The 22,091-nt window shown below is 35.4% G+C and overlaps 1 protein-coding gene across 2 annotated transcripts in view; it reads left to right on the top strand.

The window, feature by feature from the left end:
• Positions 1-21,690, top strand: part of TGS1 (trimethylguanosine synthase 1) — a 36,916-nt gene extending 15,226 nt beyond the window's left edge. The window contains exons 6-13 of one of the 2 annotated variants that reach the window (XM_008580798.1): positions 241-327; positions 2,470-2,644; positions 4,305-4,608; positions 6,533-6,679; positions 8,320-8,463; positions 11,862-12,078; positions 12,992-13,070; positions 20,030-21,690. In XM_008580798.1, coding sequence (XP_008579020.1) covers positions 241-327; positions 2,470-2,644; positions 4,305-4,608; positions 6,533-6,679; positions 8,320-8,463; positions 11,862-12,078; positions 12,992-13,070; positions 20,030-20,152 — 1,276 coding nt within the window. In that variant the 3' untranslated portion in view covers positions 20,153-21,690. The remainder of the gene's footprint in view (positions 1-240; positions 328-2,469; positions 2,645-4,304; positions 4,609-6,532; positions 6,680-8,319; positions 8,464-11,861; positions 12,079-12,991; positions 13,071-20,029) is intronic. The other variant, XM_008580799.1, reaches the window with a different exon arrangement.
• The last annotated feature ends 401 nt before the right edge of the window (positions 21,691-22,091 follow it).

Raw genomic sequence — 22,091 nt, 5'->3', positions numbered from 1 at the left:
GCTTCCTTAATTTATGAATTATGGTTGATTATTGTGATGGGAAAGTTTGCATAGGTTGATTATATATGCCTTTTGATACTTGCCTTAACTGGTGTGCTCTGGACATAATAGCTTATCACTGTTTACCTTTTGTTTACTTGTTTAGCCATGAACTGGATATATGCCTTTTGATACTTGCCTTAACTGGTGTGCTCTGGACATAATAGCTTATCATTGTTTACTTTTTGTTTACTTGTTTAGCCATGAACTGGACATTGATGAAGACCCAGATTCAGCCTTTGATAACAGTGGTTCACTTCTAGGATTCAAGTATGGCTCAGGACAAAAGTAATTATTCATAAAAGCTGTTGTCTTCCAGAAGTCCTAAACACTTCAGCTATCTTAAAGCTCTCCAGCATTCAGATAGTTAGTAAATGATAATGTATTTGATAGCATTTGTCATGTTACAATTAAAACACTGACCTCTCTTGCTAGTAAGAGTCATAGTAGAGATGTCACTCTACATTTGATGTATTCACACACATTATCTCAGTTGCACTTCATTGCAATTCAGTGTTGTTATTCCTTTTCATAGATAAAACAGCTGCAGCTCACAGGTTTGTACTTGGCCAGAATCATATAATTTACCAGACAGGATTTAAGCCCAGCTCTTGAAAAGTAAAAAGTGAAAATCTTACCTTCTTATTATTCCCAGAGGGTAGGCGTGCTTAAGGAGTTTGGCATATATCCTTCCAAATGTACTGGTGTTTTTTTTATGACTATGTACACGTACATACATATTGCTTCCCATTGCTAAAAGACAAATGGGATCATACTGTTCATACTCTGCAGCTTGCTTTCCTCCCTCAACAATGTACCATGGACACCCTTCCTTGATGGTACACACAACAACTAATCCTTTCATTGGGGGCATTGTATTTAATTAACCATTCTAATTAACATCTAAGTTGTTTCCTAAGATCTAAGTATAATGCTGTTGAGGTCCCTCTAGGTTATTGCATGTATCAATCATTCTTCTTATTCCTGAATACTATTCTGTTGTATGGATGTACCAAAATTTGTTCAACCTTCACCAATCTAAATGCATATAAAGTGCATTTGGATTATTTCTAATATTTTGCTATTACATATAAAGCTGCTGTGAACATTTGTGGACAGAAAGCCTAAGTTTTCTATGGGATTACATGTCTAAGCATTAAATATAAGGAAAGTATGAATAAGTAGGTAATTGTGTAAGGACAACTGTAGATGTTACTGTACATGACATGAAGACTGAACTGAATACAGAAGACACAATAAGACCTACCACTGATCTAAGCTTGTACCAGTGAGCTAAACTGAGATTGGGGTCTTTGATGTTTCTAAGAGTTAAGACTTCAGGTCCTACTCACCTATTTTATAATTTGTGAAATTTAAATCGATACCTACATATTATGAAGTCAGCAATAAAAGGATATGGGGAGTGTGTCAAGATTGACTTATAAATTGAATCCATATTAGTTCAGAAGTACATGCTGATAATTATAATGCTATAAACAGTTTCTGAAGATTATCAGTTATCTCTCCCTTAGGTACTTCACGACAGTTGTAGTTCAGGCAGTCATTTAGCAATGTAAAAGTTTAAATTCCTTGCAGAATTTATCACTATGCCCATGTAATTTTATTGAGAAATTATTGGGTAGCTCACGATAATATACAGTCATAGAGATCTATTGTATCACCTGTTACCTGAGATTTAACTTAACTATTGTCTTTTGATTTAGAGCACCTTATTCTAACTAAAAGAAAAGGATAAGATATATTTTTTATTATAAAGAAGTTTATAATATGGCTAGAAGATAAGACCTGGCACTTAAAACCAAACTATTTGGAATTTTATAAGTGCTAAAGTGTATGTTATAGTCTTAAGTCCATAATAGTTTGTAGGAGAGGGAGTTAAATGAGGCCTGATATAGCCAAAGAAGGCTTCATAGCAGATGTATGCATTCCTTTTAGAACTGGAAAAATTCAGATGGTTAGCTCATACATTCTCTAATGATTTTGATAATAGGGGTTTGCTTCTTTTGTAAGCTCAGATTGACTTAGGTTAAAATTTAGTGGTCACTCCTAAGATAATTCAAACATGTCCAGAAAATTTGTATATCCCTAACAAGAGGATATGAGTTTTTTTGCTATTTCCCTATTGCGGTTCACTATATAATTTCTCCTTTCTGCTCTAAATTAAATATGTTACTATTCCCTTCTTTGGTGCTTCACATTTGCTTTAGAATTAACATAAAAGCTAGATCATAAACTCTTCTGCAGTTTGAACTTGATTTCATTGTTTTCAGTTTTTTAAAAAAAAGATTAAAATGGAAGCTGCTAATAGCAAAAAAAAACTAGTGAAAATTGTTAGTTTTATTGTTTTTCTAGAAGGAAATATACTCCTAAAACTTAAGGTGTGGCTCACTTCTTTTGGTCTGGTCACAGATATGGTGGAATTCCAAATTTCAGTCGTCGGCAGATCAGGTATCTAGAGAAGAATGTGAAGCATAAGTCTAAGTACCTGGACATGCGCAGACAAATAAAAGTGAAAAACAAACACATCTTCTTTACCGAAGACTCAGGAAAACCATTTTTCAAAAAGAACAAAGCTCTGAGTAGGGTACGTGTAAATTTTGTTTTATACTTGCAGGTAGAATCACATTTTGTAAGCTTAACTCTTTTAAAATTATGTCAAATGAGAAGCCTTTTTCTACCACTTAGAAAGGTACCTAAAATTCTTTTCCACTTGCTTCCCAAAGGCATGTATTGTGTAAACTAAATGGGGTAATACAAAAAGGGGTGTTTGAAAGCTATGAAAATGTAGTGTCTAGGAAGATAAGTCAAATTGCCTTGCCTGTGTAGTAACAGACAAGGACAAGGGGGAATTTCTTGTCTGTTTCAGGCTAAGCAGGATCCTGGTAGTCCAAATTCTGATACAGATATTACTGGATGCCTTAATTCTGAGCTCATCCCGAGTTATCGATCACACTTTGTGATAACAGGTTCGCCCTAGTAGCATGAAACAAATGGCCAATTTATTCACACTGTTAATATTCATATCTCCTCTCTTGAATTGTGCTGTACTGTTATCCAAGTACCTGGAAAACAAAAGTAATTTGAAGATTGCTTGGTTTGATGAGTTAACTTTCTTCATTCTAGAAAAAGCACCTTCTAATGAACAAAACCGTGATGTCACTCACATCTCCAGCAGCTCTTTAGGGCAGTAGAACATAATCTCAGACTCCATGATGACTTTGTTTTAGCCTCAAATGATCCCTCCCAACTTGCAAAACATGCTGCAAATGTATAGCTGGTTTTATCTTTCTTTATATTTCAGGTTGGTTGGTTGCTGGTGATATTTTAATAAATATTTTAGTGGCCCCGGTTATATCTGAAACAGACTGCCTAATGTCAGTCCAATCTATCCCGTAGGACTTTTCATAATGTGTTGGATGTAATAGTACCCATACATTCATCTATAGATTAAAGCAGAAACATAGTTGCTAAGCATTGCTTAGGAAAAAAGTATGGCTGTTGTGTTCTTAGATATCTGATTGATGTATAGGCACATGTCCCTAAGAGGAAGATTCTGGGTTGTTGTCCATCCTATGTCTACTACTCTCATTCCAATTTACTCACTCTTAGGAAGGTCATGAAGACCTGATGTGAAGACTATTCTTGTTACAGAAGATGCAAGGAAGTATATCATCTGTCCTTGAGCCTTGTTAACATTTCAGAGAATAACCCTACTTTTTTAGAACTTATCTTACCAGCTCTACCATTTCATTAAAAGGCAATTCTCATTCTTTACAAGATAGCACTGCATTTATTCTTGTAGATGAATTGTCACTAAGTCTTTTTAGAGTTCATCTTTAATGCTGAGTAACATAATATAGATTTGAGAAATTAAAATTAATTATTGAACAATAAGTAGGTACATTTATAGTGGGAATATCACACAGCACAGTTAGAGTTCTAAGAGCCTTTATGGAAAACTACTGGGACATTTTGGCTTTATCCTCTTAGTGTTAATTGGTAACAAGAAGTGTTTAATCTGATATTTTTTTCCTTTTAAAGAAATCTTTAATAAGGTCATGTCATGCCCGGATAACAAATTCCAATTATCTCAAAATTACTTATTAGCTTGTGTCATACTGTGTACTTTTCAGAGCTAATAATTATAACACAGCTTGTCAGTCAAGTCATAAATGGTATAAGGCGGGACGATTCTGTGTAGTTTGCAGTTAATTCCTGCTGATGATGACATCTTAAAATTTCAGGTAGAAAAATTCCTAAAATGGGTTAATGAGCCAGTAGATGAAGAAGCATCACAGGAATCATTTTCTCAAGACAATGTGCAAGACACCTGCACAAGCAGTGATTCAGAGGAACAGGACATGTCTGTTAAAAAAGGTGATGACCCACTGGAGACTAGTAATCTGGAACCTGAAAAGTGTCAGACAACATCTTTAGCTGGTGAGCTGGAAACAGAAAAAAATGGAGACAGCTTGGTAGCAACTGCTGTAGATAAGCAGGATTGTGTTACTCAAGATATACCAGGCTCTCTTCAGGTAGAAACTGAAGGTAAGACTAAGTGTCTCCTTAATCTTGCTATTGGATTTAGATAAATACGTTTTTCTTTAATATGTTTTTCCTTAGTTTTCACTTGTGAATCTATACCTGAGGGGTCACTGCTACTTATTTTTAAGTGGAGAGAAGGCACATTAAGTGTCAACGTGGTAATGAGCTATGATTTGGCAGCCAGAGCACTCTTTACTCTTGGCTGAGCAAGTACAATAAAATCAAAGGGAAAGCACATGGGAAAACTGCGTCTGAGCACTGCCATCTCTGCCATTAATCGTGGTCTCTGCTGCTGCTCTGTACCATGGGCTAAAGGTAGCCCATCCTTCTTAGCCCTCTTGAAATTTGTATTCTCTGCTCTTCTTGATAATTCTTTTGTTTTTTTGTGGTTGTTGATGGTGATAATATTTTATTGATGGTACATGGACATAAGGTATTCACAGTAGGTGGCTCTAATGAATGGAGAACAGAAAAACATTTTCACTTTATGCCCTCTTGTACTGTTTGATTCTTTATAACAAAAGTTCTTTTATTATTAAAAATAATAGTGTTTAGTGGAACTTTGAAGCTTTTAAAAAGTAGAAATTTTCATTTGATATAGTATTCAATTTATTGAGTAATTATTTCAGACTTGTCCTTATGAAACAATTATATTTATTGTGATCCTCCATCTTTTCTTTCTTAATTTAGTATCAAAGAAAATACCTTACTTTAGTCTTAATTTTTTTTTTTCTTGGTGCAGGTGTGGGTGTACCTTTTGTATCACATATTTCTTTGCCTTTCTAAACAGCATTCTTAAGGTAGTTTAAATTTTTTTGTATTGCCAATGTTATAATAACTGGTGTTCATGTGGCACTTGGAGATTTCTGAAATGCTTTCATGTGCCTTTTCCTCATGTAGTCTGTAAGGTATCAATGAGGTAAGTGGAATTGTTCTCCATTCTCTAAATAAGGAAAGTGAAGCTCGGAGATATTAAGGTATTAGCCCAAGTAAGTGGCATAGCTAGGACTCAGTACCAAGTTTTCAGATTCCTGAGTTTCACTTTTCTATACTCCTCTGCTTCTGTAAATAACCAGTTGTCTTGATGTTGGCAGTTCTCACCTGGGGTGGTACTGCCTTCACAGGGGCATTTGGAAGATGGTGGCTGTTTAGAATGACCTGGGGAATTCTGACATTTAGTACTTGGTTTACTTAATGTTAGGTTGTATACAGGATGGTCTCCCACAACAAAGAATTATTTCACCCAAAATGTCATTATACCCCTTGTTGAGAAACTCCATACTTTGCTATTGGTGACACCTTTTGCTATTTGCAGTAGTCAGATAATCATATTAAGACACAGTCCTATCCTTGATGACCGTTTAAATATAATAGAATTGTATTTTTGTCATTGTCACCCCTTGTTTTTATACTTAACTGTGACAACATTCATGTGTTTCCACATTGCTGTTTCTAATCTGCTCAGGACTAAAATCAAGTAACCAAACTAATAATAATCATTTATCTAAGAAAAAATCAATCTGAGTGAGTGAGGTCCTTTTGTATGGAATGGAGCTAGTGACCCCTGTTTAAATTTCTCAGATGCCATATGACTTCTAGGATTGATGTGGTTGAGAGCTAGAGACTAAAACAGTCCTTGGGAGAGTTTGTTTTCATTCATTCCTTTTGTAGGAATTAAAAATTGGAGTTTAGAGAGCCTGGGTTACTTTTCCAAGCTCACAAAGACAATAAGTAGCAAAATGGAGCCTGTGACCTGAAACCAGTGGTGTTGCCAGCATGCCTCCTGCTTCTCTGGGTGTCAGTACTTACGTGTTCTGGAGTTCAGTCCACAGTCATAACTGTTTGATGTTGCTGCACTTTTAGATAAATTTTCCTGTGATTTTCTTTCTTCATAGTGAGCATCTGTATTGTTTGTATTTTATTTTAGCTGAAATACAAAAGAAGAAGAAGAAAAACAACAAAAAGGTAAATGGTCTGCCTCCTGAGATAGCTGCTGTTCCTGAACTGGCAAAATACTGGGCCCAGAGATACAGGCTTTTCTCACGTTTTGATGATGGTATTAAATTGGACAGAGGTAAAGCATATATATAGCTTTTAACTTTATTTTGAAACCATTTGAGACTTACAGAAAAGTTGCAAGGATAGTACAGAGAATTGTCATACCCCTTTACCCAGATACAGCTATTTTCTATGTTTTGCCTCATTTACTTTACCATTCTCTCTCTGTGTATGTGTGTGCATTTTTTTCTGATCCAGTTGCACATGTCACATCCCTACCCCTTAATGCTGTGGTGTATATTTCCTAAGAACAAGGATATTTTTATGTAACAGTAGCATATTATCAATTTAACATTGCTACAATATTATAATCTACAGTTCATAGTCTAGTTTCATCAATTGTCCTAATTGTGTCCTTTATAGAATTTTTTTCTTACATTATTGAATCATGTATTGCATTTAGGTTTTCTTAGTTTTTTTGTTTTTGTTTTTAGTTTTCTTTCTTTAGTCTGGACTAGTTCCTCAGCCATTTGTATCCTTCATGACTTAGACATTTTTTCAAAGGGACAGTGGCCAGTTATCTTACAGAAGTTCCCTCAATTTGGGTATATATATATATTTTTAATACTTCAGATTCAGGTTTAATCTGTATTTGTAGCATCTTAGGATAGATAGCAAAGTAATTTATATATTAAAACAAAACATCTGATAAAGAAACACCTAGTGCAGAAAGATGTAATTTGATGAATTAACACTGGAAACTTTGAATTCTTTCTCAAGCTTTTCTGCTGTGATCTTGAACAACTTACTAACTCAGTCTTGTAAACTGATGCTCATTTTCATATTGGAACTACCTAAATATTGGTCACTATTAGCTATCAAAATGAGAAGGTCTTGATCTGTTATAGAATTTCAGATGTTCATGAACCTCTTAAATAATTTGCAAAGGACATAGGAATTTGTTACGAGAGATACGAACTAGAAAAAAAGTGCAATACGATAAAAGGAATTTTATATTGTTATACTTTTAGTAATGAGGATCCATTTAAAGTTTTGGTAGAGACGCAACAGGAAAATGGGCACATCATTTTGTTCAGAGAAATACCTTTCTGAAAAATATCAATTTCTTTTGCTGAGAAAGGAGGGCACTATTCTTTCCTCTGGAGTGGACACAGGACCTCATTTCTGAAACCATGAGGGCTATTCCTACTATACTTCTGCAGCTTTGCAGCCATTCACTGTCAGCTTCTTGCTTTTTCTGACCCTTTAAAAATGTGCAAATTTTTCCAGACTGTCCAGTAGAAATCCAGATCATTGCTTCTCCGTCAGGAATGAAATAATTGGGAAACTCAGTGAAGTGTGGGGAGCTAGCCAATTAAAACAGCTAACTTTCCATTTTCCATAGTAGGTAGTAAGTAGTTAATGCCTCAGTCAGAAGAATTGAAGTTGTATTCAGTTATTGGAGAGATGGGCTATATTACAAAAGAATCAGGTAAGAATTGAGGTGATTTCTGTGGAAACTGGGAATGGGAATGATGCTGCTTCTTTTTATAACAAGAATAGAAGTTTTCTTTAAAACTAGGTAATTTATAATTTTTTTGGAAGGGGAAACTGAACTTTTAAAAGATATGTAATATATAGTAATGTTTGCTTTGTTTCTGCTTGGCCTGGCTTCGTGAAATTGAACATCTTAACAGAAATACTTTTCCTTGGCAGAGGGCTGGTTTTCAGTTACACCTGAGAAGATCGCTGAACACATTGCTGGCCGTGTCAGTCAGTCCTTCAAGTGTGACATTATAGTAGATGCATTCTGTGGTGTTGGAGGGAACAGCATTCAGTTTGCCTTAACAGGAAAGAGAGGTAATTAGCCCTCAGTTACTAGTTCATTCTGTAAATGTTTCATTTTGCTTCAGCCTGTCTTTATGGAGGCTTAATATATAACTAATAATTTAATATCAAATATTAAAAATAGCTGGCACATATTAAGGCATTCATTTTGTATCACATACTGACATCAGTACTTAATATGTATTAATTTATTTAGTCAACAGTCTTGTGAAGTATATCTTTTACTATCTATATTTCACAGATAAACTGAGACTTAAAGAGATGAGGTAACTTGCCCAAGATTATACAGATGCACATACGAATTGGTGGAACCAAGATCATGTCATTATATAAAACCAAAAATACTAAAATGGGAAACTGTTCTTTAGAAGAAAAGAACAGTGGGCAGGGCATCTGAGCTTCGCAACTCCCCATCTTTATCACTTTGACATCATTTCACCTTAATTTAAAGAAGATGTTGAATTGAGTTAACCTGTGTGCTACCTTTCAGCTATAACATTGTAAGCTCTAAAAATCGTTAAGTATTGCATCATTCTCATGGTTCTTTGACTCTGGAATCACAAGAAAGAAAACCTCCGTCACTATGTATCAGCCAGTAACTGTCAAGTAGGTAGTGTGCTTTTTCCTGAGGATAAGAAGACTTCAAGAAATCCAACATTCTGCCCAAATTGACATAGCTGAGTTGTGAAGCCAAGGTTTTCACTCTCAACATGGTTTTATTTTTTTTTATATATTCATATTATACATTTCAATGATAGTTTCCATTTCAACAGATTTCACCTAAATCTCATTAATTTATATGAAGTTCTTAGAACATAATGTGGAAGCTAAAAAATGATGAAGTGACACTTAACATTGATTTTAAGACCAGTGTTGATGAACTGTGGCCCTTATTCAATTATTCCTATGCTCTAGGGCATGACTAATTTTACATGCTCTACTAATAGCCTAGATGAAAACTGTTCTCATATTTACCAAATAGTAATTATTTTCTTGTTTTCTTTAAATTCACTATTCTCAAAGTTCTTCTCAGACTTTGCCAGATAAGCCATTCCTGTGAGCTCAAAGCAATGTTTATTGTCTGAAAATGATTTTTTCTCAAAAGTTGTACAGTTTGTCTTCTTTTTGGCATTGTATCATAACATGACAATTAAAATATCTATGCCGATAAAGCAGCAAATGTATCTGGAAATTTTCTCAAAATATCATGGAAACAGTCCATATCATAGATTTGTATTTCTCTAAGTACAAGTCTGTTACCAAGGCTCTCTGTAGCTTAGCCCACATTTGGTAAAATGTCTACTGTGGGTCCCAGGCTAAAGGGAGATGAATACTTCCATGTTCTTACATACCAGCTCCCATCCCACTAAATTTCCCTCAGTGTCTTAATCACTCACCCTTACAGATGGCCAGCCCTGGGAAGAAAAGGAGGCAGGCAGCAAACACCGTGCCATCCCAGCGCTATCACACCTGACTTTGGTCTTTTTAGCGTGTGGGTCTAGAAGCTCAGGAGCCCTCCAGCATGTTCAGTATAGTGGTATTACCAAGCCAGAAGGGGTAGCTCACGTGTGCTCTGTGAATGTTATTTATAGATAATCCCACAGTATCCCCCTGGTATGGGTGAGCTAACTACATTATGGCAGGGAATTCAAAACAATTAAAGTATAATCGTGTGTATTTGTGTGTGCATACATACATATATACATACACACACACATAATTATACTTAACTGCTTTGAATTCCCTACCATAATGTTTGTGTGCTTATATATACACATGCATGCCTTCAATTATGCCTGAACTGTATGTGTATATTTATATACATATATATGTACACATGTGTATGCACACACATAAGAAAATGGCATTGTGTTTAATTGAAATTATTCCTTTGTGCCAGATTTATTTCTACTTAGTTGCTGTCTATGCATATATTCAACTAAGTGGTTAGGAAATCCACAAAGTTTTGCATTTGGGTATTTATAACATTTTTCATCCCCTTTCTATGTATTCCAGTAGTTCAGCATCAGTGCTGCCTGACAGAAGTTTCCATGATGATAGAAATGTTCTAAGTCTGCACTGTCCAATATGGTAGCCACTAGCCGCATGTGGCTATTGAGCTATTGAAATGTGCCAGTATGACTGAGGATCTAAATTTTTAATATTATTTAAATCAATTTAAAGGTAATAGTCACATGTGGCTAGTGGCTACCATTATTGGACAGTGCAGTTCTATACAACGTCATCAGACATTTTCAGCATTTCACTTATGTGATAGATTGAATACGTACATTCTGTTAGGCCTAAAAACAAAGTCTGCCTCCAAAAGAAATATAGATGAAAACAGGAGTAACTGAGTAGGTTGATGTCAAAAGTCATTTTTTCTTCTGAATTTTTGGTATTGTCAGCATATCTTTCCATCTGTCTCCAAACTATAAATGTAGCAGATTAAGCAGTTGAAAAGAATCTTTTCTCCTATAAATGTGAATGTTAGTTTATTTAGAACAGTAAAAACAGCATTGTAAATGCATGATTTTGCAACATATATTATTATTGGTGCTTATATTCATTGTTCAAGGGATTTAGTGCATTATTTCTCAAAGTGTTAACAAATTTTGAAACTAACTTTTTCTGGAAAACCGCTACATTTCCATGATAAGCTCTCTGTATTGCATCAGTGTTCCACTTCGCCTTTTCAAGTATAGACTGCTGCAGTTGATTACAGGTACACTTGAGTGTACAGGTACACTGAAAGACATGAGTGAGCTAAAATTAGCTTAGGTTTGCGTTGCTAATTATGAAATTGCAATAAATTAAATGAAAACCCATTCAGTGAAAACATAATCTTGTCTGTTCCTTCTACCTAAAAATGTCTCATTAAACATCATCAGCAGATGTTTTTACATTTCTTCATTACTTGGCTATATAGGTTTATAAAAATGTGTTCATTTTGATTTTCTCTAGAAATTGTCAAATTTGTCTTCATTTGGGCATTGTCTCATTTTGAGGAAATTTGTCTTTTCTGAAACCTAGAGTTGTAGGCTTTACGTGCAGTCAGTGACCTTTCCACGTGTTTGCTACTCAGGTTGTAGGTAGCACAGCATAATGCTGACCACACGTTTGGCGCTTCATTGATACTTCATGGCAGCTGTTGCCACTAACTTAGGTAAAGCTGGCTGAGTGAGACAGTTTTGAAAGTCACATTTTCTTGGTACAACACAGCAAATCTTTCTAATTTAAATAAAAAATTTTTAACTAAAATCTGTATCTCTGGTATATATGGCCAAGTGTCTCTTAGTCTTTAAAATCAGTTCTTATACAGAAGATAGGCAGACAATTGGAAAGATGAACTATCCTATATAACTAATAATCAATGTCAATTGACTTATTTTTTCTTTTCTCATTTTTAGTAATCGCCATTGATATCGATCCTGTTAAGATTGATCTTGCTCGTAATAATGCAGAAGTTTATGGGATAGCAGATAAGATAGAGTTCATCTGTGGAGATTTCCTGCTGCTGGCTTCTTGTTTGAAAGCTGATGTTGTGTTCCTCAGCCCGCCTTGGGGAGGGCCAGACTATGCCACTGCAGAGACCTTTGATATTAGGACAATGATGTCTCCTGATGGATATCCTTTGGTAGTCTTCAGAGTTTACTCAGATAATAGCTATGGAGAGGAAAGAATGTGTGTGTGTGTGCCTGCGTGTGTGTATGTATGAGAGAGAGAGAAATTAGTGAAGAGGGAAGCTATTAGCAAAGAGAATTTGATAGATTCTAGTTTACATAACAAGCAGGTATATAAAAATTATTTAGTGGTTATTTCCAAAGTGATGGCAAAGCAAGGTGGTATTTACCTTGGTTGTTATACACTTTTACCATTATAAAATGAGAACGGTTTGGAATTATTCTCTGGAAATTGGGAATTTCCTCAAAATCTGTCTCGAGTCTGTGGGTGACCATCCCATGACTTTTCTTCAGCTCACACTGACTCGTGCTAATTTGCTGTGTATCTTCAAGTTTTTCCTGTGACTCTCCCAAGATAAGCAAACCTTTATTTCATAAAGAATAACATTCATTATTTGTCCCTTTCTTCACCTTCCACTCTGCAGGAGTCATGTGTTTGACTGTAACAGGAAACAGGTTTCTGAATTGTTAATTAAAACTCAGAATGTAGAGTACAGTGGACAGAGTCACTCATCTTTATTCTTTACCGAAAAGAGTTGGTGTTGTGCTTTCCTATCTGCTCTTCTATTTTCTCAATAATTAGAGAATGGCAGAAAGAAAGAGTGTGTATTTCTGACTCTTGCTGCCTACCACTAGGATAATTGAACACATAGGTTAAACTTCTGATTTCTGACCTGTCAGGGACAGTGTGCTGTTAAATTAAAAAATCTTGTATTTAATTCTCTTTTAGGTTCCATTAGAGGATTTGAACTTATGCCTTTTTGTTACATACCAAAATTTATTTAGGTTATGATAAGTAAAGGACATCTTCTGATCGAAATTACTGTTTTTGTTACTTTTCCTTAACTGCTGTCCACCTTTGAAATTTTCAGACTTTCCCAGAAGATCACTAATAATATCGTTTATTTTCTTCCGAGAAACACTGATATTGACCAGGTAAGACATTGATGAAGAACTTCTATGACCCTCTGGCTTAACTTTTACACAGAATGGGCTGAAAAAGATATAGGATGTTCTCTTACCAGAGAACGTGTTTATGAGAAGTCCTTGGCTTGTTGACTATTATTACAGAACAGGAAGCGTGTGACAGCTAGATCCATGTCTATTACATCCTCTTCATCTCCACAGATCCTGGCATATGTAGACACAAATAGAGCACTCCAGGCTATGACTAAGATGTATTGAAAGGACTAATGTGTTGAATGTATTGAATGGGTTGTGTTTCAAATGCTGCATAGCTAACCTAGCCAAGGTCTGCCTTATCGAAAGATAAGAATAGAGATTTTAGGTATTCCTGAAAATAGTAGCCTAAGCAGAAATATAGAGACAGATAAGACCTTAATTTGGCCAAAAACAGTTTAAACTATAGTCTTGGAGTATACGACACTTGACTAACATTCAAATGTCCTTTTTCAGTTCTTACCGTAAATATTTAGTCACATTATTTTTTTTCCTAGTAGAATTGGACCTGGTGTTAATAACTGCCTCATAAAGACTCAGTGATGTCTTCACTTCATGCTTTTCTATAAACACTTACTATATATCTGCTTTGTGCTAGTTATTCTATTGAAAATCTTTTTCCCTGAGGGTTTGTTTTTTTTATTCAGGAAAATTTATCTCCATTCTTTCTTCAACTATGTTTTTCTGACAATCCTTTTTCTTTTTTCTGGGACATTGATAGATAGGCTCATTTGGGTACTTGAATAACAAACAATAGGGAGTTCACTCTTTAGCATAAAAGTTATAGTGATTAAATTTTTTAGTTAAATTAAAACTTTCACAAAAGGAAAGTTACTTTTTCTTTAACATGCTTTTGGTTTACTTCAAAATTCTGCCAGAATTAAGGTTGGCAACTCATTCCCGTTTTCTGCCTCTAGAGGGAGTAGTGACACTAGCGAATAATAAGAAAGGAAACTGGTGAGATATCAAGTAAATTATTTTGTTTGATATTGAATTTAGATCAGATTACAGTGGGAAATTGACTTTTTCTTTTTAAAATGGAGAACATTTATTAATAAGAGGTATTTTTTAAATAAGGGAAGACAGCACTATGAGATTGGAAGAAATCACAGAATTACAAAGAAGTCAACTTTTTGTTAAGGAAGATTTAGAATGTCACAACAACCTGAACTTACAAATAGGTTGGGTTCCCAAAGTTTATGAGTCTGCTGTTTGAAATTCATGCTGCATTTTTCACATAGAAATATCCATAAAGGAGATTTAATTTCCCACCCAGAAAGATTGTACTCTGGATAGTATTTATGTTATCCTGAACTAAGTATGGATAAAATTGTTCCATGTAGAAGATGATACTAATTGTTTTCTGTATCCAGTGAAATATTTCTCAGATCCCCTGTTAGCTTGATCTCCTATACCCTTTTTCTGTTTGGGGGTTATTCCAGGAAATATATCCCTTGCTATTTATACTGTCACTATGAAGCCCAAGAAATGAGTAACTTAGAAAATCTTTTTGTGAGGGGCTCTTTCTGAAGTCACTATTGAAACCTGGGGAGTAAGATTCTATTCAGAGAGCCCAGGCTAGATGTATTTTATCTGTTTGATGCCTTATCTTGCTATGTTTTCCTTCATATCTTTCCTTTGACAACCATAGAATTCCAGCCAATGTATTACAAACATGAAAAGCTTCTCTTTTAAGAAATAAAACTGTACAATAAATAGAGGTTTCGGATCAAGCTAGGATCGTTAGTCCCCCAAAGGGAGCTGCATTCAGGGATTATCAAACACCACCGTTTGTGAAATCCCTGGGGGTGGAATTGCTAACCCGAGCTGCCTTGTCTCTTAGCCAGACATGGGAATGATAAGAGGAGTGGCCCCTGGTCATTTGATGTGGTAGCTCCTTATCCTTGTTTGATTTCATAACTAGACGTAGAACATCTAGCCTCAGGAAAATAATAGCATTTGTACTGCTCAAATTAATTTAAATCACTTATCTTCATAGTATGCTCATACAAGTACAAAGAGCCGGACAACACTGAGCAACATCTCTACAAATTGTTAGAAAATGAACTGGAGGCCTCGTGTCACGTGATTCCAGACCTTGGTCAGGCAGACATACTCCACCTTCTGGGGCTTTCTAGACATGCATCATGAGAATAGTTGGGCCAAACCCCACCTTATGTTATTTCCTCAAAAGGGGAAAGTATTTACAAATTTACTTTATACTTAGGCAGGACTTATGCTATGATTGTTTAAGTTGTATCTTTAAGTATAGAAATTGATATTTGATTTAATCAAGGGCTCTATCTCTTCTGTCTAGTTCATAGACTTCTTGAAGCTCCCATTGGCTTTTCATATTCCATTCTGTAATGTCTAGGAAGGGAAAAGTTCCTAACTGTAGTAGTCGGCACATTTCAAATAGTGTATTTTGGTTGGTAGATAGATGATAGATAGATAGGTAGGAATGAGGTATTTATTTATAGATAACATTTCTAAAACCTATCGTATGGAAGAATAGAGTATGCATTTGAATAACTAGAAGTATTTGTAAATATGAGGAACTACTAGGTAGTATTGTTATTTGGAAAGTATCGTAAATATAACTAAATTCAATTCATTAGCATTTTTAGTATTTTTGTCTGAATACAATAAAAATTTACTGCTGATTTCTTTGCAAATATTAATTCTGCTTATTTAATAAGTGGAAATTTGGGGGCTTTAATCGTCTCTAAATATTAGAATTGATTTTTAAAATTGTGTCAGATTGTTCTGAATTAAATTAATATAGTGGAAATCTGGTCTAATGGTAGCACTCTCATGTAGCCAAAACTATGTCCTTGGGGTATTATAAAATTATTCCAGCAGGTCCATGGTTAGGTCCAGAAGCATGAGAGAGTAGGAAGAAACTAAGAACCAGAGTTGATAAGGATCTCCTGCACGCTGCATCATTGTAACACTTTGGAGTGAGCATGGCAGGCTGTTAGCCGGATTTTATCAATGAGTAAATTAGGGAAGTTTTCAGATTGGTCTACTCTTTCTGCCACACAGTGACAGGGTCAGTGCCTTATATCTTGCTGCCACCACTGACATGAAATTCATTACTGAGAAGAAACAGATTCTTCTGTTATCACAGTGTGAGCTCACCATGAGGTTGGAGCTATAAGTAGAATTTGAGGTGACACGAGAAGCAAAGGGAATTACAGGAGAATTTTTGCTGAATCAGTTCTGTCCCATTCCTGTTTGGTGAGAAAGAAAACAGAGGCTAAAAATTCACCACAAAATGGAAGGCATTTGTTGCCGAGCTTTACCTGCCACAGGTATACTCCTATGTCTTCTAGTAATGGCTACCCAGGTTTCTAGACCAACTCTGTTCTTAGTAAAATCACTACTTAAACATACATTGCAATTCAGGGTAGACATGTGATCAGTTGCTAATGTTTACTAGTCAGCTTTGCCCTGGGAAAGTTTGCTGTTGGACAGTTAGAGCAGTATGGTTTCTTCTTTTACTGCATAATATTCTCTAGAGGGGGTGTCAAATGGACTGACCTCACAAGCTGTACTTGGAAGACACAAATATGCAGTGTTGCTGAAATGCCTTTGTACATAAGCTTATATTTCTTTCACTACTGTGAGTAAATTTTCCCAGTAAATGATGTAGATAGAAAATAGAGGGATGCCCAGACCTTTTGTGCCACACACAATTCTTCCTACCAGTCCTGGGCTAATAGCCAGGGTTTCCTGATACTCTGGTCTGTTGTGCTTTATGTAACTTGTTGAGTTGAAGAACAGTCTTCGTGTTTCATATATCTGATTCTGAGAAAGGGTAAAGGACAAAGCTTAGTGAATTGGTTATTGGTAGCTTTCTCTTAGGAGACCAATGCAGGTGAGCTTTTGATGCCTAGGAGGATTTTATTGACCTATCACCAGTGTGCTCCTGTTTGCAATGGTGGTTTTTTAAAATCACATTTATTGTAATCAACAAGTAAATATTTGAATATTTGAAAACAGAGAGGAAATAACATCTTTGAGAGCCGGTTTTAGTCAGTTTTGTGTTGCTATAACAGAACTACCTGAGACTGGGTAATTTATAAGGAAAAGAAGTTTATTTGGCTTATGGTTCTGGGATGGTTGCATCTGGCACGGGCCTCAGGCTGCTACTACTCATTGTGGAAAGTGGCAGGCTGCTGGTGTGTACGAGCAGATCACATGGCAAGAGGAAGAGAGAGAGAGAGAGAGAGAGAGAGAGGGAGAGAGAGGGAGAGAGAGGGAGAGAGAGGGAGGAGGTGCTAGGGTCCTTTAAACAATCAGTTCTCGTGGGAACTAATAGAGCGAGAACTCAATCACTATCCCTCCTCCCCCAGGGAGAGCATTAATCCATTCGTGGGGGATCTGCCCCCCTGACTCAATCAGCTTCCAACACTGCCGCATTGGAGATCAAATTTCCACGTGAGTTTTGGAGGGGACAACACATCCAAACTCCATCAGAGCTGGAGGAAGCATTTTAAAGTTATCTGAAACACTGTTAGTAAAATAATTATGATTTATTCACTTAAGCATAGAAATCTCATTTGTTTGCCATATGCAGGGAATTAGAACTAATTTAATAAATATCTCTAAGTTAGAATGTTGCCTGTTTTCCACTGATGAAAAATGTTTTCTTCTTTTACCTTCCAGAAAACTATTCATCAGAAATATTTTCGTGTAGCTATTAGTTGGATGTAATAAAGGAAAATGGGGGCAGAAAGGACTAGTGGGTAAGGCAGTTACTTGGCCTGTCTGACATTCGGTTTCTAATAGCAGCCGTTATTTCAGATGCTTGCTGCTCCTGCCGCTATATTTGACAGAGATCTGCAGGCCCTGTAAAATACTCATTTTCACCTGGCATAACTGGCTTCTAAATAAGTTTTTGCATATTATAAATATCACTTCTGCTATGTAGTGATGGGATATTTTTTCAGTGCCCTAATTTTTCTGCATCTCTCTTATAATAAAGTGTTCCTGTCATTAGTATTTATTGTATATTTTTCCATTAGGATCCAGTTTGGAAGTTATCTTTGCTCATTTGTTTATTATACATTTTTACTTTAAATCCATTTTCTTTTGAGAAAATGCAATTTTGAGTGCTTATTTGACTCTTAAATCTTATATGCCTTAACTTTTACTAAGTTATAACCTTCATTGTGATCTGTTGATGAAAGAGTTCAGTCCTTTCTTCTAGTTCCAGTCCAAACTAATTGGGATTTCTCTTGGTAAACCTAATATATTTAGGTAATATGTCAAAAACATAGAATGTAATTCAGCACTGCTCATTTTTCTATTTACCTTCCTTCCTTCTCTCTCGCCCTTTCTCTCTCCTTTCATCCCTCCTTCCTTCCCTCCTTCCTTCTCTCTTTCTCTCCCACTTCCTCCTACTCTCAATTTATTAGACTTTAACTAAGAAAGGGGAACATTTTGTCAGTTAAACCTGGTGATGAAAATTAAGGACAGCTGGAAATTGATGGTATTAAGTTTGCTGGAAGCAAAGTATTATTTATTCACTTGATCCATATAAATTTGTAGTCTTTCCAGCTCCAAAATTCTAACCTTTAAAATACATGTAGTTATAGAAGCACAAAAAAAGCTAAGGTTAGAATTTATTTTTAATCAGAACACTTGAAAGTAACATGTGTTTTTTAATTATTATTTCTTTCTAAATACTAAAGAAATAAGAGTATTCTCATTATATTTTGACACATAGATTGACTTTTTCTTCCAGTATCAGGAACAGTACTTGTTTTATTTGTCTATCATCTGGCTCCCAGCTAGAATGTAAAATCTATGAAGGCAGAGGGTGTTCTTTGTTTTGGTTTGGTTTGGTTTTTTTTTTTTTTCTGTACTTCACTGCCTAGAATAGAAACCTGTGAGCTCTTAGTAAATAGTTACTGAGTAAAGTAATATTTGAACTCTTTTGCCACAGACCTCAGAAAACTCTCATCTTCACTTTTTTTTCTTATCTGAAGCACCCACATCTAGGCAATCCTCTAAAAGGTACATAGAGAAGGAAAAGAAATTACTGTATGTTCTCAGAGATTACTTTTTATGTAATTCTATTTCTGGCTCATATTAGAAATGATAACCATCTATTTTAATAGCACCTTTCATTTTTTGCCAAGTAGATTTCAGAAAAAAAATTTTTTTTTCGAAATACCCTTATTTAGGGAGTTAGGTAGTAGTCCTGTTTTGCAGATCTAAAAAGCTGGTGGTGTGGTGGTGGGGAGGGGGCAGTGTTTGTAGCTTCCTAATAAAGGGGTTGGTCACTATATTCTAGTAGACCTCAAAAAGAACGATATATTTTACAACAATTTTTTAAAAAGATTTAAAATACACAAAAGAGCAACAGGTGGAAGAGATTGTCCAAGTTGGGAGAAGAGCAGAAGAGATCAATTAGAGAAAAAGTGATTAGTAGAAAGTAGAGTGTTCATGAGGCTAGGTGTTATAGCCTGAATCATAGCTGTCTTGCCCTCTGATGTATGCCTAACATCATGTAGCACGTACTCAATAAATATTGTTGAATGAATGAGAGGGTAAGATGCAGACGATAAGGTGAACGGGACAAAGGTTTTCAGGAAAGGGGGTTATTCAATGTCTATGTTAATAAAAAATACCTGATATTCGGGGGGGATTTGTTCATTTTCTCTTCCTCTGAGTTCTTTAGCTTAAGGCATTGGAGAGATGAAGTCCTGTACAATAGCCTAGCACCATGATCTTACCCATGATATCACAAGGGTCTGCAACTAATAACCTACCTGGGAAGTAACAGTGAACACTTGAGATGCCTCATTATTTGAAGGACTTAAAAAGCCAGAGTCTTCCTGATATTTGATAAAACATTATGAGTGGAAGAATTGTTTTGAAATCGTGTTTATGTTTGTGTGACTTTCTTCTGTTCATTTTTTCAGGTGGCATCTTTAGCAGGGCCTGGAGGACAAGTAGAAATAGAACAGAACTTTCTTAACAATAAATTGAAGACAATCACTGCTTATTTTGGTGACCTGATCCGAAGACCAGCCTCGGGAACCTAACTGAGGCAGTACAAGGACCAAAAAGATCAGGTGGTGGTCAGAACGTTATTCAGACGAGACACTTGGGATGTCTTCCTGTATTCAGTGGCATTTTGTACCCATAATCTTATATCACCATATGAAATGGAAAGTCACAGAAGTTTAATGACTATTAATGAAGTGCTTTGAGATCTTTGGATAATATTAACTGTGTATATTGTACATTAGGATAGTAAGTGTCTGATATGGAAAGGGTAGGCTTGCCCTTGTGCTTAATTCCGATGTGTGTAGTATATATATGTGTATTTTTTTAATTTTGTATGTTTTGGTTTAATATTTTTGTGTGTATGTATATGTGTGTATAAAAAACAATTATTTTGTTTTCTTAATGTAGAGATACAAAGAACAATGAATGAGTTATATTCTATCCACCCATTTAATCCCTGCTGAAATAATGTTATATGTTGAAGGCTAAAAACATGAACAGTACAGAATGGTACAAAATGAAAAGTAAAAGACTCCTAGCCCCTACCCCACCTTTTTTTCTTCTATCTAAAGATAACCACAGCTGACAGTGTTTCATAGATCCTTTGAAGGACAGAAAGGAATTGCAGTATACCCTAATACACTTTTTTTCTCATTGATGCACTGTTCGGTATCCCTCTTTTTTTTTTAAACTTAATGTATCTTTTTTAAAAGTGTGTACTTTTTTTACTAGTGTGTCTTGAAGATTTCCATGTCAGTACATACATATGGATCTACCTCGTTCTTTTTAATGGCCATCTTGTATTCCATTTACTGGATATGCCGTAATTAATTTAACCAGTTCCCTATTGATGGATACTTGGGCTGTTTTCAGTTTTTTGCAATTACCAATTCTGTGCTGTCCTTAAATATAATATGTGTTTTTGAACAAGTATACCCACAGGGTGAATTTCTAGCAGATTGCTGGGGTTTGTACATTTTAATTTTGATAGATCTGGTCAGATTCCCTCAGTAAAGTTGGGCCCACTTGTACCCCACCCACAGTGACTCTGCTGCACATGTCCCTCCCCCTCCCCCAGCTTGGGGCATCGTCAAGCATTTTTGCTGTTGCTGTCTCGTGGGTGAGGAAAATGGTATTTTATTGTTTGTATGCGTTTCCATAATTATGAACGAGATTTAAGCGTATTTTCTTACATTTTTTCCTTTTTAAAATAGTTTTTCCCCTGTTTCTTTTTTCAGTTTTTCCTTTGGATTGTTACCCTTTTTTATTAATATGTATGAGTTCTTTGTAAATTAAAGAGCCCTTTGTCTTTAGTAGGTTTTACACATATCTTTTTCCAGTTTGTTGTTCGCCTTTAGACTTACTTTGTTTTTGTCATACATAAGTTTTTAATCTTTATGTAGTCAGACCTATTATTATTAGCCTTTTTTCTTTATTTTTTTCCGGGTTTTAACATCTTTTTATTTCATAAAATTGTTGTTTTTAAAATTTCCATTGCAAAGTCAATATTAAATATATTTTGTAATGTAGGAGTTTATATTCTCTTTCTATTAAAATGATAGTGAAAAGAGGAGTAATATGTGTTGCTTAATTATTCATCTAAAGAGTTTGCTCAGTCATTTTTACAAGTGGGTAAAAAGACAGTGACATACAACTCTGGCCATTGAAGGTTGGATCTGGGACCTTTTATCCTTTAATAATGTGAGCATGTTAAACATTAAATAGAACATGATTTTGGCTAGGATAAGGCTAGGGAAACTGAAGTAAATTGAAGGAATTTCCAGTAAGTACTGGAAAATTAGACAAGAAAAATAACTATTATATAAAAAACAACTTTGTTGGAGTGTGCTAACTTTAGTCTCTTGAAACTTTACAATTTATGCCTGATTGCCCTGCAACACAATAGCAGTTGAGCTGGCCATTAAGGATGAAATTACTTTTTTTTATTAATTTACAACATCAAACTTTCTTCGT

Source organism: Galeopterus variegatus, unplaced genomic scaffold, assembly GCF_000696425.1.
Source record: "Galeopterus variegatus unplaced genomic scaffold, G_variegatus-3.0.2 Scaffold2163, whole genome shotgun sequence".
Classification (NCBI taxonomy): Eukaryota; Metazoa; Chordata; class Mammalia; order Dermoptera; family Cynocephalidae; genus Galeopterus; species Galeopterus variegatus.
This window is presented reverse-complemented; position numbering and strand designations above follow the sequence as displayed.